General features: G+C 33.0%; 1 protein-coding gene across 2 annotated transcripts in view; it reads left to right on the forward strand.

Annotated features, from left to right (window-relative positions):
• Positions 1-26,317, forward strand: part of TRHDE (thyrotropin releasing hormone degrading enzyme) — a 392,470-nt gene that overhangs the window by 300,181 nt on the left and 65,972 nt on the right. For both annotated transcript variants that reach the window (XM_002823522.6, XM_054527400.2), the window contains 2 exons: positions 5,424-5,557; positions 5,655-5,710. In XM_002823522.6, the coding sequence (XP_002823568.4) occupies positions 5,424-5,557; positions 5,655-5,710 (190 nt within the window). The remainder of the gene's footprint in view (positions 1-5,423; positions 5,558-5,654; positions 5,711-26,317) is intronic.

Genomic DNA, 26,317 nt, shown 5'->3' on the forward strand with positions numbered 1-26,317 from the left:
TCTTTATTATAATCTATTCTTTCAGTTACTGGAATTAGTATTTATATTGTGATTCTGAATTCACACTTCCTGTATTATTTGATTTTGTATTTGTCTTTTCCTGTCATGTAGTTATTTGTCTACATAAGTTGTTTGTGACATGATGAGGGAGAGCAGTGAGTTGTTATAATGATCAAATTAGAAAGAAGTCATCTCTCTATAGGATTCCTGTGAGGTGTGATAGAACTATCTTCAGAAATAAGGTAAAATATTTATCTTTGGAAGGTAGAATGGAAATGGGAAAATTAGAAGAGGGTAAAGATACTGATCAAACGTGGGGATTAGCCCAAAACTTCACTTTTAGATAGTGCAAGGATTCAGGATGAGTAATTCTGGTGGATACCTTTCCGAGTCCATTTCTTCTAACTTCTTAGTTATTTCCATGCTGTTATTCATGATGTATTTTTATCTCTCACAGAATATCAAGAATAGTATCCCAGGCTGGGCGCTGTGGCTCATGCCTGTAATCCCAGCACTTTGGGAGGCTGAGGCAGGTGGATCACTTGAGATCAGGAGTTTGAGACCAGCCTGGCCAACATGATGAAACTCCATCTCTACCAAAAATACAGAAATTAGCTGGGCATGGTGGTGGGCACCTATAATCCCAGCTACTCGGGAGACTGAGGCAGGAGAATTGCTTGAACCCAGTAGGCGGAGGTTGCAGTGAGCCGAGATCGCGCTACTGCACTCCAGCCTGAGCGAGAGAGAGAGACTCTGTCTCAAAAAAAAAAAAAAAAGAGTAGTATACTAGCTTTCCTTGACCGATAGCCACGGGTTATGTTTGAGGGATTGCTTTCCTTTACAGTCTTTCATTATTATTCAAGAATAAAACAATGTATTGGTTCAAACCATATGTTTGCCTAAAATATCACCTATCTTGATATGTATGGTCCTTATATACAGCTGCAGAGTTTGCGCAGTACATAACTCTAGGAGGCGCTATTTGCACAGGCTGTGATATGAATGGCACAGGCCCTCACCCCAAAGTTGTGTAAGGTGCGACTTGGACATTTTAATGAAAAACGACACATTCGTAGCACTATCGTCTGTTTGATATAACATTGCCACATTTGGAATGTTAAAACTTTTGCAGATTGCCTATACGAAGATAATGTTTCCTGAAATGTTTTCTGAAAATTTTGTAAATACAAAAATCTGCGAAGTTTACAAGAGGCATCTAAAGGACTGAGCACTTTCCTGTTTTGCCTTTTCAGTCCCAGTTTAACTGTATTCAATTTTTTTTATGAAGTCCTTCGTTCTGATGACTGATAAAAAATTAACAGCAAACAAAAATTAGGAAAATAAGATAAAAGATTGTTAATTTTTGTTTCCTTTTGTATGTTGTCCCATCTCCTCTTTTTCAAAATATTGTCAACTAAATCACAATGAAAACTGGTTTTCCACAAAAACATGAAGAAAAAATTCTGTTCAATTCCTTTAAACATATGTAAAACAGTTCCATATTTAATTATAACAATCAGGTCAATGTTTTTGTAGTTTTTCATTGTCCTTAGTGATATAGATTTTATCTACATGATATTAAGGCAGTCAGTGGTGGATAATATAAAGTACAAATTAGATTTGGATCGTCATATATTCTTGTCAGTTCAATTTTTGAAAGTACTTTGGATAAATATTTAATTAATGCCAAGGTAAAGCATAGATCATTTTAGCCTAAAAATAATTTTTAAACCAATTTTTCAGTTTTAGAAAACAGGTCGAAGTGTTTATCTTTTTCATTCTTATTATGCAAATACCAAAAATTCAGACATTTGTATATATAGTAGCCTGCATGTTGACTGGCTATTCAATTAACGGTTCGTGGAGAGGAATAAATGTAATGCCAAATGTTGGGAAAGAAAATATTAAAATAGAAGGAAATTGATCCTGAAAATTAAAGCAAACATGAAAAGTAGCATAATGCAGTAGTGCTTTCTTGAAGCACTGGTTTATTTGAGACTCACAACCTTTTAAATGTGCATTATTTTGTCCCCATTTTACAAATGAGGAAATTAAGGCTTGAGAAGTAATTTGTCCAAAATATCAGTTGATTACATAAAGAGGTGGCTTTAGAAAGTTGGCTTCCTTTGCTTCCTACCGTTACCCTGACTCTGCAAACACACACACACACACACACACACACACACACACACACACACACATGATTTATTGCTATGGTAGATTGCTTTACGGATCTGTCAGTTATTTAATATGATGTCTTTGATTATATACACATGATTCTTTATAGGTTTTACAAAATATCCTCATTTGATTTTCAGAAGAGTCGAGTGAGAAGACAAATATGTATTATTTTCCCTGAGTTTGTCTCACATTGTTACTCTGGTTGACCTTTTTTAAAAAAGTTTAAATTCCAATTCTTTGCAACTGGCAAATATTGGATAGAGATACCTAATCTCTTTTCCCTTTTTATTCCAACAGAAAGTAAAAAAAATATAAAATCTTATAAAATACCAACTACTCTGTACCTCAATAGTCTAAGCCTTGTGCCATTTTGGATACATTCTAAATATATTTTTTAATTACTATTGCCAGCATCAAGATATAACTTCCATACATTTTATTATGGTACTCATCAAATACCATACCTCATTAGGCCATTGGAAAAGATCTCTTTAAAATTCATTGCTTGCCATCAGTTAACTTGAAGAACATTTTAGGGATATAATTAACTAGAACTGAAAAGATATTTAAAAATCTATTACAAAAATTTTCAGGGAATCATTTCTCCAACCATCTCATTTGTAACAAAGGCATAAAAATATTCATGAACAGTAATAACCTTCAGGTTTTAGTAGTAAATTTAATAATGACATACTTAAAAACAATAGAAGCCTGTCTTTCTTATTCTGGTCAGACAGTGTAGAAGGTACAGCAATTCAATTATTTTCCTATTTTAATATACATATTAACTTAAATTTGACTATATCATATCTATAAGTTGTTGAAATTAAGTTTAAAAACTAGATTCAAGCGAATCAAATGGGGCTAAGTTATTCTAGTTATCTAAAATGTGAACAGGAAATAACTTTAAAAATGTAGTTACTGTTACAGGAATGCATGACCATTTCAAACTTGTAAAAATCCAAAGTATGTGTTTATATATTAAACTTGGTGCTTTAACATTGTAACTTTTTGAAAAAAATAACACTTCGTAGATAAAATTTATCAGCTTTTCTCAGCTCAAGTGAATTCAAGGAGACTTTAAATATTTTGTGTTATAAAAATCTTAGTATACTTGAAGACACTTAGAGATTAATTAATTCTGCCTTCAAGGTTGCTAAGGTTTTTACAATAAAAAAGAAACAACATTCTCAATATTTAAGTTTCAATTTTCATTCACCGAATGCAGACATTATTAATTAAGATCTCTTTTTTGAGGTTATTTTAATTTTAAAGAATGGTATTTTCTCATTTATTTATGTAGTCATTTTTACATCTTTAAAATAGATATGAAATTCTAGATTTTTGTAGCAATTGTTTGAATAAACACACTAAATTTTGAAAACTATACAATCATAGTTCTGGAGACTGGAGAAATCATTTGCATTTTAGAAAAAAATTCTGATGATTTATTTTTCTGAGTTCCATGGATTAAGTATAGTATATAAAAATAGTACATATAAATGTCTTCTTACATTGAATCATAGATTTGGAAAGAACCTTAAGGGCCATTATTTGTCCCTCAGGTTACAAGTAAGGAAATTCAGGACCAAAGAGAATCAATAGCATAAATTTAAACACTTAACGTATAGGAAAGCTGAGACAAGAATTTAGCTTTTCTACAGTACTCTAATTCTTTTTCCAGTGCCATTTTCTCCCTTTCAAATCAACATTAGAATGTGAAAAACATATATCATATTATAGTAAAAGTGTTATACCATCTTGTATCAATAGAATATAGCATAGTAAAAATTTGGACACTGAAGGCAGGAGATATAAGATGAACCACTTCCTTTCTTGGGTAATTCAATTAACCTGTCTGAGCCTTGTTTCTTTATCTGTTCTAATAGACACAATTTATAAAGGTGGTGGGAAGTTGTGATACTGGAAATGATAAAGATTAAATTTTTATATTCAGTATACTTTGGGGTAGAAGTACATTCTATTTTACTGCAGATTTTAAAAAATTGATCATCTATAATATGCATTGGGTTTATTAGTTCACTTCATTCCAGACCTGAGAAACGAATGGTCATTAATGTCCACCCAATATGTTTTGTGGTATAAACTCTTCTTGTGTGGTCTCTACTTGAGAGAGAGTACTCTGTAAATGTATTCCTTCAAGGTAATGAGAGGGAAAATTTATTTTCTATTTTGAAGTCTGAATGTGTAAAAACTTTGACATTGGAGTAAGAACTAGAGATGTATCCCTACTCAGACCAGAAGCTTATGGTTTCTGTGATGCCTTTTATGGTTTTGAGTCATTGTAGAAATTAGAGTAGACCCATGCGGTTTTGATTTTTTTTCACCTGGATGTCAGACTATGTATGTCTGTGCGTATGTGTATACATTTAAAGTCAACTTCACTGTGTAACTTTTATGTAACATGAGACCTGAAAATCAACAACATAATTATTAGAACTGTGAACTGTGTTTCCGTGGAGTCAGTAAAGGCTAAATGTGCAGTGAATAGTGTCCTCTCTCTGTACTATTTTTGAAGGAGTTAAATGTTTAAGAAGTTATAATATTGTTTTTACTTTTTATTGGCTTCTGTTAATTGAATTAGCTAGTGAGGATAATCAAATTACCATTTTCCAAAGTGATCTCAATAAGCAGAATTTATTATCTTTGTTTCTAATTCTATATGGAAATATTAAAATCTTGAACAAGTAAGATTTATTTTACTAGCATTACTGATGATGTTGAAAAGTCTGTTATTTATTAGTTCTCTCAAGAAAGCACAAGAAAAAAGACAAACAACAATAACTTTCAAGTAAATGAGCTCTATTGTTTTAATATTTTCTTACTGAATAAAATTAGTAGAATATGCATCTAAAACCTCTTCTTTCATTCTAGTCTCATATCCCCATACGATCTAATTAGAAGTTGCCTGAATATAGTGGTAGATTTCTAGGTTACAGTTACTTTGAGAAAGAAAATTATGTATAGGTAATGGGGTTTCGTCAAGAACAAAAATGCTAATTATAAGAAAACAATTAATTGAGATGATAGTGAGTAACCAATTAAAGGTTTTTCTAGCAAATTCTAGATGCAAGTGATTAATTAAAGAGTAGGCTTCAATTAGGTATTTAAGATGACATTCACTTAATTATTGGTATTGTTATATCTGGCATTAAGAAAACATACTTCATTTCATTTTAACTCTTAAAATTTGAAATCTATCCCAAAAATGCTTTTTTCAGAGCACCACAGAATAACTTATTTGGACAAAGGAAGCTGGCTGCTGGGGAACATCAATCAAACTGGCTATTTTAGAGTCAACTATGACCTAAGGAACTGGAGATTATTAATTGATCAATTAATCCGGAATCATGAGGTACACTCCAGATTTGCTTATCAAAGATATTTTTTGATATGTGAACACCTGCCATTTAATCCTAAATTATCCTATTATTTTTTCTAATTGGTCTTAGGTTCTTTCTGTCAGTAACCGAGCAGGCTTGATCGATGATGCCTTCAGCCTAGCCAGGTATGTTTTCCTGTGGATCTCCCCAATAAAAACTTGTGCCTGCAAGACTTCCTGTATTAAACTGCATAGTATGTATATGTCTTTTATTTAGGACATTTAAAAAAATCTATTTCTATCTTATATTCTTTGACTTTGGATATGAGTTCTAATTAGTCTCCCAAACTTTCTGTCAATAATAGCTATAGGGTATTTCTAAGTCAGGATAAGCTTGATGAATTTCTCCACAAGATCAATTTAACACTGAAGATTAATAGTCTCTTCCCAATTTCATTAATGAACTCTATAAAGTGACCTTTGGGCCATATTTAAGTTCTGATAGAAATTACCTTGAAGTATTGGCAATTTTTCCCTGATATATACTAGTATATCTTTTAAAAATGTTTTTGAATGTTATTCATTCTAAGAAGCTTGTGCTGCAAAACAGAATTAAATATTCCACTGGGTGAGACTGTTCTTGACAAAATACATATCAATCTTGTAGAAGACTTTAGTTGTACTATAGTAATATTTGTGTTATTTTAATAACTAGATTTATAATATTCAAATTAGTTATTCCTTTGAATAGGCATTAAATGAAATGTTGCTCATAAACTGAAGCTATTTGCTCAATTTTGAGACTAAAATGTAAAACAAACTAAGTCTCTTTAATATTTCATACTGTTTCACAGCCAAGTACAGTTTTAATTTTAATAATCAAATTATGCAAGCTGTCAATTAAGACATAGGTGACTCTCTTTACTTACCTGGTTATCATGATTTACCACATTTTCTTCTAAGGTAATCAGGGTAAACTGGTTAGTTAGTAGTGCTGATATTAACACATGACTTATCTTAGTAATAGGCTTTTTTTCATGGGACCTGAAACTACTTTTGCAGTTTATGTATTCAATCAAAATTCAATTCTCTTCCATATGTTAAAAAGCATATTACACACTACAGGATTCTAATCCAGCAAAATAATAAGCTTACACATAGAAGACTTGATAATTACTTTGATAGAAGCAAACCCATAGTTTGGGATCAAATTACAGAGATTGATTTTTGTAGAAACAAGCAATATAGAGGGAACAACATAAATATATAGAGGGTAAAGGAAAAAATTTCAGGTGCTTTTCTGTTTAAAAAAATACTCTGACTTTTGCCTCCCTTATTGCTACTAAAGAAATAAAAAACATTGCTAATATTTTTCTTATTTGGTGAGTGATGCTGTATCAGTGCCTCATTCTGACCAGGCATGTACAATTTTAGGCACACGTTTGCCTAATAATTGAATGGCAAATCTAAGGACAATTTATGAACAACGAGGAAATTGCTAATGAAATTGTACCAATTAATGTATTTGTGTGATAAGAACTGGGGTTCAGTTCTAGTAAAGATAAACGAAGGCTTTTCCATGCCATAGCAACATCTTATTGGGCAAAAATTTAGAAATAATAGAGCTACATAAAGGCCTGCTGAGTCTTGTGTGGAGATAATGATTAATATGTAGCTTTTGCTCTGCAGTAAAATCTGAAGTCTTTGTAGAAAGTTTTATGTGCGAAAGAAAGATTATTTTGGCACAGAAGTTTAGAGAGTCCGGAAAGCCAGAAGGATAATGTATTTAATGTGATAATGCACTGAAAGAGAAGCAGAAAAAGAGAGAGTGAGGTGTTGAGTACCACAAAGAAAGGGTAAGGAACTCAAAGAAAGCTGTTTTCATTAGCTAATAATTATTTAGCACTTTTAAGGAGCCAAATGCTTTTCTATTTTATATATAGTAATTTGTTTAATTTTCACAACTTTATAAGATATGTAGATAGATATTATTACTATTCCCACTTTAAGTGCAAGGAAATGGAAGCTCAGAGAGGTCACACAGCTGATAATTGGGAGAGCCACAGCCTGGATCCAGGTGGTCTGTCTGCAGAGCCTCTGCCATTAACCAGAGCACTAAGCTGCTTCTTAGAAGTAATAGTATTTATTGTAATAAAAGAGCCAGAGGATATAGAAAGACTGAGGGGTTTCAAGGCTGTTGTTCATGTGAATCGTTACAGGTTTGAAATGATGGTGAGAAAGCAAGTAAATAGTGATATCCTAATGACAAAGGCCAGATGGAAATTAAAAGGAAGGGATCTGTTGACTCATCTGCATTAAATGATAGAAGTTATTTTTAGATGAAATATTTTATTTAATTTTAGTGGATAAATTTCTTTTTCAAAAATTAGATTTCTTCTTCCCTAAGACAGAACATTGCTTTCAATTCCAATTTTGGATGCTTTCGATTACAATTCTGGGAGCCTTAAAAGTTTGAAGTAAATAATTTCGTGATCATTTATATAAATTCACCAGAAAAACATGCAAATCTCCTTGAATATATATTTATAATTTGTTTTATTGCTCAAGAGATAATTTTCCTATTACAGTAAGAGTAAATAAATACAAGTTTAGATTCATTTAGGCAAATTCTGTGGTCTTGGAGTTAAGGATTATTCATATTTCATTATAGTATTGCAAATATTCCATAGTTTTGCTATTCAATCTATATCAACCTTCTCTCAATCTCCTAAACACATCATGCACTCTTTGGCTTCTTTAAAGATAACACGTAAAAGAATAGCAAATATTTATTAAATACGTAGGCTCCAGGTACTGTTCTGATGCTTTTATGAATGATCTCCATCAGTCTTCTCAATGAACCAATGGAATGGGTGTGGTTACTTGTTGACATTTTATAGCTGAGGCATTGAGATTAAGAGAGGTTAAGTTGCTTAGGTAAGGCTGCACAGCTTTTGGGGCAGGGGTGGAGGAAATAGTTCAACCCCAAACAGTGACACAGCAGAATCCATGACCTCAGGTAAGAGTGACTTTGCCCATTACATGAAATTTCTTGCTATCCTCATTCCCCTTGACTGTTGAGAGTATTATCATACACTGTATGATTTTACTCACCCTCCCTCATTGAGGACTTATCTGTCCTTCCCAGCAAAAGTAAGGTGATATTCTATGGATCTGTGTTACAGCAATTATCACCTTATTGCTCAACCACTTACTTTTCTGGGTTCCTGATAGTTCTTCGATGATGTGGAGGAGAAGCCTTTGTGTCATCCATTTATTACTACTGTGTACCCTAATGTTTGCTACAGGATTGTGCCTGTGTATATTTGTTACATGAATTGATAAAGTAATTGTTAATTATTTAGACTATTAACTTTATGCCGCTACTTGTTGTGAGATTAAGCAAACTTGCTCTAGTCATTCTTTATTTGGTTGTTTTTTAAATATATAAATTTGCCTGAATGCATTCTAATTGTAAAGGACTAAAACAAAACAAGAGATACAATATGAAATCTTCTTTTACTCCCTTCATTCCCTGCCATTTTATCCTGCTCACAGGTAAAATATTTGGCATGTATTTATCTAGCCATTTTTTCTTTACACTTTCCTACTGTTTAGTGTTTTTTTTTTTATGAACAGAAAGTTTATTCTCTGACTCATTTATAAAAATAAATCTGGGGATCTATTGATTGTTTCTAATTTTTCACTATTAGAATCAAGATTGCAATGAGTATCCCTGAGGAGTCTTTTGTTGTGTATGTGTATTTTGTTAAGATTTACTTTTGTAAGTTGAATTTGGGGTATGACTTTTTAAATAAATATTAGAAATTATATTCTGAAGGCTTTTCCAATTTAACCCTCCATCAACCATGTGTGAGCAGGTCCAATTTCCTCAAATCCTGCATTATAATGAATGGTATATATTTTTTAAACTTTTGACAGTCTAGTGGCAAAAGTGATTTTATAAAAGTTATTCATTACTGGTTAAAAGAAGTTGTGCATCCTTCCATATACATTTGCTGTTTGTATGTTTTCTTCTGTGAATTATCACCCAATTAAAAACAAAAGATTAAAAACCTAATAGAAAATGAGCAAAGGTATTTCCTACTATACTTTCCTATATATTTTGGATGTTTTTGGATATTAATCCTTTTTTGTAGCATACACTTTACAGTAGTTTTCACTCAACACTATGCTAATTATTTTTAAACTTTGTGGTGTTTATCATCATTCAGAGGTTTTTAATATATATGTCAAGGCATTCCTTTTATAGCTTTCTGGTTGTGTCTCACATAGGGCTTCCCTATCTGAAGATTTTGAAATATTCTATTTTTCTTAAGAGATTGTTTTTGTTTTGCATCTGTCTCTTCAACCCTTCCTTCTCTGATCAATTTTTATGTTTAGAGTGAAGTAGAGGTCTAATTTTCTTTAACTTTAATAAGAGCCAATTTTTTCAATCCTACTTATTTAAAGGCTTTAATTTTTATGGATTTGAAATGATATCTTTATCCTAATGCAAATGCCCATGTTGTAGAGATTTTTTTTATTTTGCCTAACTGCTCTCTTTGTTCTTTTTTGCACCACTATCATATTGTTTTAATAGGTTTAGATTTATTGTATGTTGCAGTTGCCCAAATTTTATCTTGTTCTTATTCAGAATCTTACATATTTCCGTTCAATATAAATTTTAGAGTCATTTTGACAAACTCTACTAAAAAATCACACTACAGTTATGACTAGATATGCATTAGCTGGGCAAGGTGGCAGGTGCCTGTAGTTCCAGCTACTCGGGAGGCTGAGGCAGGAGAATTGCTTGAACCCGGGAGGCGGAACTTGTAGTGAGCCAAGATCGTGCCACTGCACTCCAGCCTGGGTGACAGAGCGAGACTCTTTCTCAAAAAAAAAAAAAAAAAAAAAAAAAAAAGTGCGGTAGGCACTGGAGAGCAATTATCAGTAGTGCATAATATATGTTTGATGAATATATAAGTTAAAAAATAATAAATGCACTTTTATTTACTTGTCTAACAGCTTATACATTTGAGATATATTAGAAGCCTGGGAATTCAGCATAATAGCCACTGAAAATATAATGGCTAAAGAAGAAGAAAATTATGAGAACATTTCAAAAACTTACAGATTTTTTTTTTCATTTCTGAGCCTGGTTTCAGAAATGGAGACAGCATTGTTAAAATAACCTTAACAACATTTGCAAACTGTGGAAGTAATTTGCTCCTTTTGGGACTTTTTTCAGCATGGTTTTTGTTAGAAGTTCTTTTGTGTCTTCTGGATGGCTCTCTTGTACCTCGTTTAAGGTTTCTCTTGCAAAACATATGTTGATCATTTTTTCACTTATTGCAGAAAATAGTGGTATAATGTGCCTGAAAAGCAAGTGCACCCTGACCCTGGCTAGATGAGTAGCAGTTTTTCCTGCTTTGATAGCTGGTTGTTTAAATGTGTAATATGCTGAAGTTTCAAAAATGAAATTGAGAAGGAATGACTTATAAACCTTTTGTGAGAAATACTTGGCAGACTGGACTTTTTGTTTTGATTTCCTCATTCTATAACAGAGATAACAGGACTACATCACTTCAGCTGAAAACTGCCATGAAAAACCTGATTAAGGATCCTAGATCCCTCTAATATCCTGCCTAATGCTTTATAAATGTTGATTTTATGAAGGATGCTTAGTTTCAAAATTATTTATTTAATCCCTATCTTTTTCTGTTTTTACAGTACTATACGAATCTCAGTATAAACATTTTTCTTTTAGTTGTGTTTTACAATGAAATTATGAGCATTATTAATAATAATAGAACATTGATTTGAATGTATTGTTTATTGCTCTCATTGGACATGGAGAGAAGGATGACTCTTCAGCTGTTTGTATTAGATTCATTTGGGAGTGGTGTCCATGTGTGGTTATAGTTCTTAGTTATCTTTTGTTAAACCACCAGAATATGTGTGCAAAATGATAAATATTAAATGATTATGAAGTCCTGAAAGTGATAAAATTATTTATTGCAAACTACGATTTATTGTTGACTATATGCTTCCACTCTTCTGCCATTGACCAAAAGTTATTAAAATTAGCTTGTTGTTATCCTCTCAGCCTTTCTAACCGGTGTAAGTTGTTCCATGATATGAGCAGTGTCTCACAGTGAATCCTTCCAGGAGCTTCATGGCCATTCCCAAAAGATCACATTTCTCACCTCGCTGAGTCTGGGGATTCTAATTATCTATTTGTCATCATCAGTGAAGGCTCAGTCTTGAGACATGCAAAAAAAGTCACCTTGAAGCATTCCTGTTTTATACCTTTCTGCGTGCAATTATTTAAAAATTCATATCCAAAACACCTCTAAATTAGTCTTAGTTTATGCAACACTTTGCCACAGAGAAATGTTAAAAATAGTCTGAAAACATTTTCAGGACATTTAACTGTAACAAGCTGGGAATCTTTAGACTTATTTCTATTATAACTCAGTAAAAGCCTAGAGTATATTTCTGGATTTTCAAGCTACGCTGTTTCTGCAGGAATATGCTGGTTTGCTCAAGGTTAGAGATTGAGTTAATACATTCCTTTGAGCTGTCTTTAGAAATCTGTTGAGGGTGGAGTCACAGATGTTGTCCTTGGGATGAGGATTTATGAGGAACTACTATACCAGGTACTTATGAGAAGTACAAATCTCCTGAGGCATTAAGGGCAGGCTTGTGGCTCTAAAGGATGGCAAACTTTCTTAGAGACTTTTAAATTGTGCTGCATTAAATCAAAAGCAAATTTGTAACCTTCCAGTACCAAATTTGTGTTTCATCTCTGTAGGAGAAAATGTTTTAATATTAATGCCTACTCTCTGAGAGTGCTGAGTAGAAAGTAAAAGCAAAGTATTTTGACGTTATTCTGTAGGTTTGGTCCATTTTATTTTTTTTCAATTGACATAATATTGTATGTATTTATCATATACAACATGATGTTTTGAAGTATATGTGTGTTGTGAAATGGTTCAGTATTGCTAATTCTTGTGTGCATGATCTCACATTATTTTTGTGATGAGAACACAACATTCATTCTCTTAGCATTTTTCAAGAATACAATATATTGTCATTAACTATAGTCATCAAGCTGTACAATAGATCTCTTGAAATTATTCCTTTAATATAACTATAATTTTGAATCCTTTGGCCAATATCTTCCCAACTCTTTCTCCTCCAACAACCCTAGCCTCTGGCAACCACCATTCTAGTCTCTATTTCTATGAGATCATCTTTTTTAGATTCCACATATAAGTGAGATTATGTGGTATTTTTCCTTCTGTGCCTGGCTTATTTCACTTAACATAATGTCCTCCAGGTTCATCCATGTTGTCACAAATGAGAGGATTTCCTTTTTTATGGGTAAATAGTGTTCCATTTTGTATATATACCACATTTTCTTTATTAGTTCATCCATTGATAGAAACTTAGGTTAATTCCATATTTGGCTATTGTGAATAATGCTGCAATAAATATGAAAGTGCAGATATCTCTTTGACAGCAACAGTACTTTAAAAATATCATATTGTCCCTATATTCTCCTAATAAGCGTATAGCCAAAGTAGAGCCTTTGTGTTGGGAAAATCTTATCTATTTGTCACTATTTTTATCATCTTCCGAGGGAAGCTCTTCCTCTGCCTGGTGCCTGCCATTTAACTGACTACTATTATCTGCACATGCCTGAACATGACCAGTCTATACCATGGCTGTTGGCAACCATTTGCTTGAAATTGCTTAGCTAGTATGGGACTATAGCCTCTACAAGTCATTTTATGTCTGTTTCTTTGTATCATTTTTAATTTTATTAAAATTTATATGTTGATCATTTCTCTATTCTAGAAATTCATTTCTTCTTTTCTCTTTCTTCTTTGTCTTACATTTTAAACACTAATCTAAGTCTGTATAATTTGATTTCCTTTCCCAATTGGTAACAGCATTCGCTATCAGGTTACATAGAGTTGGAATTCTTGCTCTATGAAATAACTGACAATAAATAACTATTATTTAAATAAATGTTATTTTTGTTCTGTCCTTTTCCTACCTTCACAGCACGTACTTATGGTCACTCCAGAGTAAATAGACATCATTGTTATTTCCTGTATACTACCTTACAATCCACCATATTCATTGATCTTCTGAACTGACCCCTTTCCTAGGCTGCCCCAAACCATCTGTAAACACACATCCTAATGCCAACTCTAAGAGGAAGTAGAATATGACTAAAGCATACCTGGTTTTGCTTCTGCTAAAGGGGACAGGAACTACTTGCTTTTTGATTTGTTGTAAGAAGTCTGACAGGGACTCAGCCAAAACGGGACATTCTATTCTACCAGAAAAGAAAATGAGAGTTTTGAGGTAGACAAAGACTACTGAAAAATTAAACTGAATCCTTCTGGCATTTGTCCTGTCAATGTAAAAGCCTCATTTTTATAAAGATCACTATCTACTCTGTTTCTCAAACAACTCAAAATAAAAATCCTCTTATTTTTATTATGATTAGTTAAACTCTAAAGAAATTTTTAAAATGAGGAATATATGAATACAGGTACTAATACAGGCTTTATGTTTGGGTAATTACTTATTGGTTTAAGTTGTCTCATTACGATCTTTTCCCATCTCAGAACAAAGAGTCAAAGGAGCCTTCTGATAATCATGTTTCTTACTAAACATGCTGACTAGCCAATGATAAAGTAAAGAGCTGCTCATATTTTTTATCCCAGAACTCATGAAATCTATTTTTGGCTTAAACTGTAGGCAAGGTAGCAATGCTATCATGATAATAATAAGATAATAGAAAATAAGCATTTTACATTATTTTACAGTAGTCATAAATATAAAAGATTCCATTTTTAACTATGAAAAGGTGATAATTTGGGGAAGAAGATGAAGGAAATCTAGTTCCAAGATTTTGTGCAATGAAGTGAGTGGTTAATTTGAAGTAACGTACACTTTGCTTATGTGACAAATCGTAAAGCCTTAGGAGGTGATTTGAAATACATGATGTTCTCTCTTAATTGCATGCAATTTGAGCTATTCTTTGTGGAATGCTTCTAATGTCCTTATGTGGAATGGAGTATCAATGAAGAGGCCTTCACTATTTTGGATGTAAGAAAACATCAGATTAGGAAAATCTGACTTGTTGCAACTATGTCAACACTTACTTAATGTTAAAGATGTAAGTACAGGCCAACACAGAAGCTAAGAAGTAGTTCTGGGCCCTGTGAACTCAGACCACATTTGAATCACAGATTAGATTCTTCCTTCCTAAACTAGGAATGGCCTGGAGTGCAGATGATTCACGCCTCTAACGGGAGGTAGCAGAGGTTTCCTGTTGCTCAGCTGCTTCATCTAATTAGGGTGAGGATAAAACAGAAATTCAATATAAACTCTCCAGGACACCAGGTGGTCATGCTAACCAAAAGAAAAAAAAAAAAGAGTTTGCAATAAGGAAGAAAATATTGTTAGTCTAGAAGTCTGCGTTTGACAAATTCGAGTAAGGCTAATAGGCCCTGAAGAGAATAATGATTGAATATCAGAGTTTTATGTGGATGCTAACTTAAACACACTCTAAATTAGAGGGCAGTTATTGGGAATGCTGTCAAAAATGCCAAAATAGAAAGAACTGTAGATGAAAATTAGTTAGTGTTGCATTCCCAGTGTGCAAATATAAAAAAGTTAATTGTGTAAGCTGAGGGCAGATCATGAATTTTATCCATGACCTGTTGAGGGAAATATTACTTATCCTTTTTCAACTGATAGTGAAACTACAGTTATTCACAGAAAAATAGTTACTGTGCAGAGCAATTAAGTCTCTGGCCTCCCAGTTTACTGTAGTTTTTAAATTTTCATCTTTGTAGAGTTTTCCAGTTTCCTATTTCCCTTTATTTTAAAATGTTTTTGAATTCTGTTGAATTTTAACATTGGTAGATTATCAGTTTTTTTAAGTATGAAGAGTTGAGAAATCCTTGTGAAAATTTTTGTTTCAATAGATGCAATATGTAGGTTATTTCAATAAATTAGGTATACAGTGTGTACATTAATGAATTTGTAGATAGATGATAGATTGGTAGGTACGTAGATAGATTAGATAGATAGATGATAGGCAGATGAATTATCTGAAAGTAGGTAGATCTAAAAGTAGATGGATAACAAAGATAGAGCCATAACACTTCATGCTATGGTGAAATCACTATATTTAGCCTCAGAAAGACATCTTTGTTATGGTGTCATATGAAAAAAATTATACAGAATTTTAAAATTAAAGGATCACCGCTCATATGTAGTTAAAATAAATTCAAGTGATTTTCTTGGTGGAATAAAGATATTACTGAGATAAGTATATACACATGAATTATATACTAAATAGCTATCACATGTAACATAAGTCACAAGTGTTTGATGCAGAAATTTTAAAATATTCACCTACTTCAAAGATATGGTAAACAAAATGTAAGGCAGAAATACGTTCTTAATTTGTTGGTCTGTTTTTTAAATTTTAAAATTTTAAAAACACACAAAAGCTTATAGGAAAATCTTTCAATATTTAGTTACCAGGTTTGTATGTGCTATCATCATTCAATACCTATTTCTCATTGCAAACAAGTCAGTTTCTGAAGTGCATATCCACAATATTAAATGAACTATATGTTCCCCTTATCCTGTACTGGTAAGCGATCAGCAAGCATCTTTCACGGACAAAATAAAGATCCTAAGAAGCATGAGAAGCAATTCACAATGCTTATAGTGCGTTGACCTTTCTCATTTTAATTTTTGATGCTTGTTAGTAAGAATAATTAACAAATGACAAATTCTGTAATACAAAGTTAGTCAGTATTATCTTTCTGTTATTTAATAGCTTTGTATACTTGGAAAAGAGTTATTTTAAATATGGTGGTCAGGGAAGCCCTCATTTTCCAGTTGATACTTGAGAAGTAGTTTGAAAGAAGTAAATAAGGGAACCATCTGAGTAGAGCATTCCAGAGGAACACCAAGTGCAAAGGCCCTGAGAGAGCATGTGCTTGGCATGTTTAAGAAAAAGAGATAGGTAGATGTGGCTCTAATGGAGTGAGTAAGGAGCATTGCAGGCTGAATGTGTTTAGGCAGGAAAAGGACATTGATCATGTAATAAACTATTGTGAGAATTTGCAGTTTTTTTCAGAGTAAAAGGTAAAGCATCTGGGAGGGTTTTGAGCAGAAGAGTGACATGACCAGGCCTGTGTTTTTAAAGGATCACTCACTCTGTCTGCTCTGTTAAGAATATACTATGAGGGAATGAGTGTGGAAGCAGGGAGCCTAGTTAGAAAGGTCATCAGGACAAACTCCATAAAGACTGTTGTTGAAGATGATACTATGGCTATTTGCCTGGTGTATTAGTCCATTCTCATGCTGCTATGAAGAAATGCCTGAGACTGGGTAACTTACAAAGGAAAGAGATTTAATTGACTCACAGTTCTGCATGGCTGGGATGACCTCAGGAAATTTACAATCATGGTGGAAAGGGAAGCAAACATGTCCTTCTTCACAAGGCGGTAAGAAAAGGAAGTGGAAAGCAAAGAGGGAAAAACCCCTTTTAAAACCATCAGATCTCCTGAGAACTCACTATCACAAGAACAACATGAGGGTAACCACCCTCATTATTCAATTACCTCGCACTAGGTTTCTCCCACACGTGGGAATCATGCGAACTACAAGATGAGATTCGGGTGGAGACACAGCAAAACAATATCACCTGGTAAGGATCAAGAGATGCCCAGCGCAACCTGGTAGCCTCTGGAGTGACAGAGGTTCACATATCATAGTTGAGATGTGTGCAGATGTTTTCCTTTAAACATCAATCATTTTGTTGGGTGAATAATATATTTTCTTATGATCGATCTGATTCGTATTTCTCTGATGACCAATGATGTTGAGACTCTTTTCATATGCTCATTTGCTTTTCCTTTTTTCTTTCTATTGCACTTTTTTTTTTCTTACACTTTAAGTTCTGGGGTACATGTGCAGAACGTGCAGGTTTGTTACATAGGTATACATGTGCTATGGTGGTTTGCTGCACCCATCAACCCATCATCTAGGTTTTAAGCCCCACATGCATTAGGGGCTTCTATTTGATAGAATTTACCATACATATTTGATAAAATTTACCATCAGATGGGTGTGATGCCATGTGAGCCTGAAATTCTCTGTATGGGAAGGTCTTTAATTGTGAATTTAATTTTGCTCATTGGTATAGAGCTGTTCAAATTTTCTGTTTCTTCTTGAGTCTATTTTGGTAATTTGTCCATTTCATCTAGGTGATTACAGTCATTGGGATAGAGTTACGTATAATATTCTCTTATTGTAATGTCTATGAGTTTTGTGAAAATGTCTTCTCTCTTATTACAGATATTGACGTTTTGTTTTCTCTCTTTTATGTGATTCTTTTAATTAGAGTTAATTTGTTGATATTCTCAAAGAATCGGTTTTTGGTCTTGTTAATTTTTAAATTATTCTATTTTCTATTTCATTTATTTCTACTCTTATCTTTATTGTTTACTTCTGTCTGCTTAGAATTTAATCTGCTTTACTGTTTCTAGTTTTTTAAATGGAGTCTTAGATTGCTGATTGAGATATTTTTTCTTTTCAACATACGCATTTAAAACCATAAAATTTCCTCAAAGCACCGTTTTATTAGCATTTCATAAAATTTTATATATGTTATCATTCAGTTGAAAATATTTTCTAATTTCCTATGTGATTTCTTCTTGAGAACAATGATTACTCAAGTATATTACTTAATTTATATTATTTTGTTTTTATTGCTATTTTATTATTTGTTATTTTTAAAACAATTCCATTGTGGTTAGAGAACATACTCTATATGATTTCAAACTTTATATTTTCAGTCTTGTTTTATGGCCCAGGTATTACTCTATCCAGGTAAACATACCATATGTACATAAGAAGAATGTGTATTCTGCTGTTGTTCAGAGCATTTAGATCAAGATGAATAGTAGTGCTATTCAGAATTATGTATTTGTTGATATTTTGACTAGTATTATAAACTGATGAGAGAATGGTCTTATAATTTTTAGTCATTTGGAAACTATCTAGTTCTCATTTTGATTCAGTCAATTTTTGCTTTATATATTTTTGTTAATGCGGTCACATACACATTTCTGTTTATCTCTCTGATTAATTGATGTTTTTATCATTATGAAGTATCTTCCTTGTGCCTGGTGATACATTTTATTGTGAAATTTATTTTATCTGCTATTAATATGGTCACTCCAGCCTTCTTAATCCTATTTTTTGCATGCTATTACTTTTAATATATTTGCTGGAAATATCTCTGTATCTTTACACTCAAAATGCATTTTTATACAGCTTATAATTTTTAAAAATTTTATTTTGACAATCTCTGCCTTTTCATGAGAATGTTTAGTCTTTTAGTATTTAATGTAATTATTGATTCAGTTGGATTTAGGTCTATCATTTTGTTGTTATTGTTTTCTTCTTGTCTGTTATTGTTCCCTCTATCTTTTTATTATCTAGATAATTTCAGAATTACTTTTTGTTTTTTCCATTTGTATTAGTCTGTTCTCACACTGAGACTGGGTAATATAAAGAAAAAGGGGTTTAATCAACTCACAGTTTCACATGGCTGGGGAAGCCTCACAGTCATTGTGGAAGGCAAAGGAGGAGCAAAGGCATGTCTTACATGGTAATAGGCAGGAGACTGTGTGCAGGGAAACTGCTCTTTATAAAACCATTAAATCTTATGAGATTTATTAACTATAATGAGAACAGCATGGAAAAACCCACCCCCATGATTCAATTACTTCCCACTGGGTCCCTCCTACAGCATGAGGATTATGGAAGCTACAATTCAAGATGAGATTTGGGTGTGGACACAACCAATCCATATCACTGTTGGATTTCTTTTATATGAAGATTTCTTCATTTTGTTTTTGGTCTTGAAGAATTTTTTTTTATTATTATTATAGAACTATGGATTGATGGTGTCTTTTACCCACCACTTTAAACATTTTTTTTCAATGTCTTCTGGCCTCAATAGTTTCTGATGAGAAATCAGCCATTAATTGCACATTATTTCCATATGCAATTGTGTATTTTTTTCCTCCTGTATTCAAAGTGTGATTTTTATCTTTGACTTCTGACAGTTTAACTATGATATATGCATGCGTGCACTTGGTGCTTATTCTGTATGGTATTTGTTTAGCATTTTGTATTTGCAAATTTTTTTCATTAAATTTGAAAAAAAAGCTTGGCTATTAATTGGTCAAATATTTTTTTCTTTCCCATTTGCTCTTTATGTATTTCTATTATTCCAGTTATACTTAATGTGAGCCATTTGGCATTATCTACCTTCTCCCTGGTATTCTTTGTCAAGAATAATTTGTATAGATCTCTTTCCAAGTTTACCTTTTCTTCTCTTCATTTCCCCCATGTTCAACCAGGTGTTAAGTTTATCCAGTAAAACTGTATTTTTTATCTCTTGAATTTCCATTTGGTTATTTTTATATGTTTCTATATTTCTTCTGAAATTTTATATTTCTTACCTGAGTTTTACATACCATGAGTACATGCTTTGTATTAGTTCTTTGAGGACAGTTATAAAAGCCATTTAAAAGTACTCGCATTAGTTCCAACATCTGGTTCATTTCAGTAACAAGGTTAATTGATTTTTTTAATGTATGTTCTATTATTTTGATTCCTCATAAGTTAGTTATTTTTGGATTATATACTTGGTAGTTTGCACATTAAGTTGTGGTGATTTTTTTTTTCTCTCTCTCTCTGTTTTTGTTGTTTCCTTTATTTTTCCAAGTAATTTTCTTGGTTGGGTTTGAAATGCAGTTTTTCTGTTGAGGTAGCTCTAGTATTAGTTAAGGCCTTTTGCCTGTAGGTGACTTTTTTTCTTTTTTTTCTTTTTTTTTTTTTTTCTTCTTTGAGACGAAGTCTCATTCTTGCTGCTCAGGCTGGAGTGCAATGGTGTGATCTCGGCTCACTGCAACCTCCACCTCCCGGGTTCAAGTGATTCTCCTGCCTCAGCGTCCTGAGTAGCTGGGATTACAGACACCTGCCACCAAGCCCGGCTAATTTTGTTGTATTTTTAGTAGAGACACGGTTTTGGCACGTTGGCCAGGCTGGTCTTGAACTCCTGACCTCAGGTGATCCACCAGCCTCGGCCTCCCAAAGTGCTGGGATTACAGGCATGAGCCACCACGCCTGGCTGGTGAAATTTTTAAAATCTCTTTCATATGTGAGTGCTACAGTCATCAGCCAGAAAAGTGAGTAGAGTTGAGGAATATGCTCTCTGTCTCTTTCATTTTTGGGATCTCCTACTCACTTCAGTGTTTATGGTTTCCAAGTTCATTTTTGGTTGCCAGTCCAGAAAGGCTGTGTTTCCACATGTTTTTTGCTGTCACTATGCCACTATACATGCTGTAGAAATTGCACTTAGCCCCAGTCTAAAAGGGAAACCTCACCCCTATTTTATAGATAAAGTGTCTAAGGTTCAGAAAGGGTAAACTTGTTTGCACAACTTTCAATCTATTATTAAATGTAAGAGTTGGAATTCATCAAAACCAATCTAAGTGACTCCAAAGATCATGTTATTTTATTGTCACCCTTACAACAGTTTTTTCAGAGGAATAAATTCACTGATATTTTTATGCTCATTGGGACAATAATGAATATTATACAGGTTTTTTTTTTGAGAGGGAGTTTTACTCTTTTATTATTATTATTATTATTTCACTTTAAGTTCTAGGGTACCTGTGCACAACGTGCAGGTTTGTTACATATGTATACATGTGCCATGTTGGTGTGCTGCACCCGTTAACTCATCATTTACGTTAGGTATGTCTCCTAATGCTATCCCTCCCCCCTCCCCCTACCCACCTGGCAGGTCCCCGTGTGTAATGTTCCCCACCCTGTGTCCATGTGTTCTCATTGTTCAATTCCCACCTATGAGTGAGAACATGCAGTGCTTGGTGTTCTGTCCTTGTGATAGTTTGCTCAAAATGATGGTTTCCAGCTTTATCTATGTCCCTACAAAGACATGAACTCATCCTTTTTTATGGCTGCATAGTATTCCATGGTATGTATGTGCCTCATTTTCTTAATCCAGTCTATCATTGATGGACATTTGGGTTGGTTCCAAGTTTTTGCTATTGTGAATAGTACCACAATAAACATACCTGTGCATGTGTCTTTATAGCAGTATGATTTATAATCCTTTGGGTATATGCCCAGTAATGGGATGGCTGGGTCAAATGGTATTTCTAGTTCTAGATCCTTGAGGAATCGCCACACTGTCTTCCACAATGGTTGAACTAGTTTACAGTCCCACCAACAGTGTAAAAGCATTCCTATTTCTCTACATCCTCTCCAGCACCCATTGTTTCCTGACTTTTTAATGATCGCCATTCTAACTGGTGTGAGATGGTATCTCATTGTGGTTTTGATTTGCATTTTTCTGATGGCTAGTGATGATGAGCTTTTTTTCATGTGTCTGTTGGTTGCATAAATGTCTTCTTTTGAGAAGTGTCTTCCTATCGAGACCAGCCTGACCAACATGGAGAAACCCCATCTCCACCATGCCCGGCTAATTTTGTATTTTTAGTGGAGACGGGTTTTCTCCATGTTGGTCAGGCTGGTCTCGAACTCCCAGCATCAGGTCATCCACCCACCTCGGCCTCCTAAAGCTCTGGGATTACAGATGTGATTTTTTTTTTTTTAATATTACTAGGTATAAAGTACAAATAAGAATTACTCATATAATCCCATTTGGTATTTATGTTTTGAAATCATTCCCACTTGTCATTTTATTCATTTAAAATTAAAAGTATTTTCTGTATTTTATAAAACAGTTTCATGTTATTGGAAATATTTTCAAACTTTTACTTATGAACTACTCTAAGGAATATTTTTGTACATGAATTTTTTTATTATGAATTATCTACTAAGGTTTGTCTTTAGAACTTTCATTGTTAGGGGAATGATTGTAAATACGTTTAAAACTATTGAGACAAATTGTCAAGTTGTCGTTAAAGATAAGCAGATTTCTCTCAAGCAGAATATGAGAGTGTTTTCCAGAGTTACTAATTTGAAAACTGATGTCATTCATTTCACTTTTTATATTATTCTATACTCTAGACAAAAAAGTTAAGAAATGATTATTTTTAAAAATATAATTGTTCCCTTTTTAAAAATTTTAATTAAAATATGCAGTGGTTAAGGTCACTGACTCTGGAATTAAGTATGAACATAGTCTTAGCTTCAATAAAATATGTGACCTTGAGCAAGTTACTAACTTCTCTTATGCTTAGATTCCCCATCTACAAAATGTGGATAAGACAATATTTGCATCAGAGTTTTATTTTGAACATTAAATAAGATACTATAATTAAAACATGCCATATAGCTTAGGCCCAGTGAGTGTTTAATGAATATTTTCTGTTATTATATAACAGTCCTTGGCAGACTTAGTCATGAATCTCAGTCATAATATTCAAAAGATAAATTATATTGAGCTGAGATTTCAGGGCTAAAAATGTAGTGAATCAGGGATATTCTCTATTTACCTTCATTTCACATCAGTTTAGAACAAATTATTCGGGGTTGATATTACTGAAAATATATCCCCAAGTTTTAAACTGAGTCCATTTTGATGAAGTTGTTGACTCTCAGTTTTCATCTTCATTCATCTTTCTACGTAATATATTCTTTCCTAGTTTCCCTTTGGTAAGAAATATCATTGTAATCCAGAATAATCCTTCCAGTATGCAAAATGTAGTTTTAGATATATCAGTTGCATGTTATATTAACTTTAGTAGTTTTGATAAATGGATAGAGGAGTTGCAAACATCTTTGAATAAATGTGGCTTGAGAGCAAAGATCCTATTAAAATCACTTTTACATGGAAAATAAAAATTCTTCATCAAATCGTAGCTATAAGAAATACATGTAGTTCACTCATTCATTGAATAAATGTTTATGAGGACTCCACTGTAACACTGTCTTGAACTAGATATATACAACAAAAATCTCATAGGATATCCTCAAATGCCTTAGAATTTTGAAAGCTATTGTAATTTCACAATTATCTAATATAGCATTTTACCTAATGTAATACATTGGTCTAAGGTATTTAATGTTTGTCTAAAATAATATTGGGTGGTTTAAATACAAATATAACCAAGGAAGGCGTGGTCAGTTCTGGATAGTATACCGAAAATTTCCTAATGCTTCACAGAAGAGGTGGCAATTGAAGATTTAGGATGACCTTTGATCTAGAAGGAGACAAGTAATATCACATGAATGATATAAAGACATCTCCATTCAGCATTATCTGATACTTGATCTCAAGCACTTTAGCAGTAGCTGGTATTTCAGGATAATTTTCAAAGAGACTCAAAATAAAGTGACTGCAACAGATGAATGTAGAAGGAGGAAAACATTTAAAAAAATCAGCATGAAAAAGATAAAATGATAGTATCTTTGTTAAATTTAAGTTTAAAAAGGAATTCCTTACCATTATGAAAATCTATTCTGAATTTAAATTTAAAAACATGCTCAGATTTTAAATCTCCAGATAGAGGATATACAAATTGTGGCTATGCCTAGTTAGAGTGATCTGCAAAAATAGAAAGACCATTTAAAAATGTTCCCTTTGCCAACCAGTTTTATTTTTTATGTGATCCAGTTTTAACCATATTTGAATTATATCACTGAGATAGCACTATAAGAAAGTAAAAAGCTGTCACTCTGGAGAACATAAGTGTCTCTAGTTACACACTGCTATGCGGGAACTCACTGATGATGTGAAAATACGAATGTCTCTCCTTTAGGCCTCATTGAACTGAAAATATTTTGGGGTTTCTTAGTGTTGGATCCATGCTTAGAATATTACATGGTATGCATTTTTGTTAATTATTAGCAATGTTGTGATTCTTTTTATATTGTATTATTAGTCAATAGTGATTTGTGAAAACTAAGAGAGGGGCCAGGCACGGTGGCTCATGCCTGTGATCCCAGCACTTTGGGAGGCTGAGGCAGGCAGATCACCTGAGTTCAGGAGTTTGAGACCAGCCTGGCCAACATGGTGAAACCCTGTCTCTGCTACAAATATAAAAATTAGCCAGGCGTGGTGGCGTGTGCCTGTAATCCCAGCTATTCTGGGGGCTGAAGCAGGAGAATCGCTTGAACCTGGAAGGTGGAGGTTGGGCTGAGCCAGAGTCATGCTACTGCACTGCAGCTTGGGTGCCAGAGCAAGACCTTGTCTAAAAAAAAAAAAAAAAAAACTAAGAGAAGTATATATATATGTATATATATATATATATATATACACATATATATATACATATATATACATATATATATGCATACACACACACACAAATACATATGTATATAGATATATATTCTAAAATAGAAACTGAGACTTTTTTATGATTTTTAAAATAGAAAGTATATGTAATGCTTCTTTAAAGACACTAGTGTGCTATACTATTTCTCCTTATACATGTCATAACTCAGGAGGAAAAAGGAAAGGAAAACTGTTGCAATCCTTTTTTTATTAAAATATACCATTCTTCAAAATACCATTTGCCTCAGATATTACCACGTAATATTTATTTTTCCAAAAAATTGAGCAAATTTAACCAACTCTTGCCTGAACAAATTGATTATGTAACATACCTAAAAAGTGGCAAAAAAAGAAAAGGAAAACAAAGAAAAAACTCAAATGGTTTATACTTAGTAACTAACAGAAGCTAACATCAGTGATCCTATCTATGAATATAGTTAGAATCAACATTTTATTCAACATTTTGTTTACATAGAATCAGTCACCTTTATTCATATTTGATTGCCTAACTTTACAGCTAAGTTTCTACATTGCTTTTTATATTTGAAAATTGTAGAGAAAATTTTACTTGATAAACTTCAAGGAGTAGATAGTTTTGCCACATATCTTCTTTATATTAAATGAAATGCCAATTTTTTGCATGTTTGATTTATATTATTGATCAGCAAACTGGGAATTTAAATGCTTACCTTCTGCAATTTTCTCTTTTGAATACAAACCAATGTCCCAGCTCAAAGTCCAGTATCTTCAAGTGAGGCACAGATCTCTATGTCAAGTCTGGAAACCTATGCGTTAACAAGTTGGTTGTCCTTTATACAACCAAGTCTAAGTAGTGGGGCATGGAATAATACCTGCCATTACAAATAGGGATAAATGGAAGACACAAGGGTCATTGTGAAGAATTCCTGGAGAGCAAAGTTTATTAATTAGATTTTGGTTTTGCTTTTTGAGACTAGCTTCCTGGTTAGTTTTTCTTTTCTTTTTTTAAATTTCAACTTTTATTTTAGATTCAGAGGGTACATGTGCAGTTTTGTTAAATGAGTATGTTGTGTGATGCTGAGGTTTGGTATAGAAATGATCCCATCAGCCAGATAATGATCATAGTACTGAACAGTACGTTTTTTAACCCTTGCCCTTCCTCCCTCCCTTACCCCTCTAATAATCCCAAGTGCCCATTATTGCCATTTTTATGTTCATGAGTACCTATTGTTTAGCTCCCACTTGTAAGTGAGAAAATGCGGTATTTCCTTTTCTGTTCCTGTATTAATTTACTTAAAATAATGGCCTCCAGCTGCTTCCATGTTGCTGGAAAGGACATGATTTTATTTTTTATGGCTGCATAGTATTCCATGGTGTATATGTACCATATTTTCTTTATCTAACCCACTGCTGATGGG

This window comes from Pongo abelii, chromosome 10 (genome assembly GCF_028885655.2).
Source record: "Pongo abelii isolate AG06213 chromosome 10, NHGRI_mPonAbe1-v2.0_pri, whole genome shotgun sequence".
Lineage (NCBI taxonomy): Eukaryota > Metazoa > Chordata > Mammalia > Primates > Hominidae > Pongo > Pongo abelii.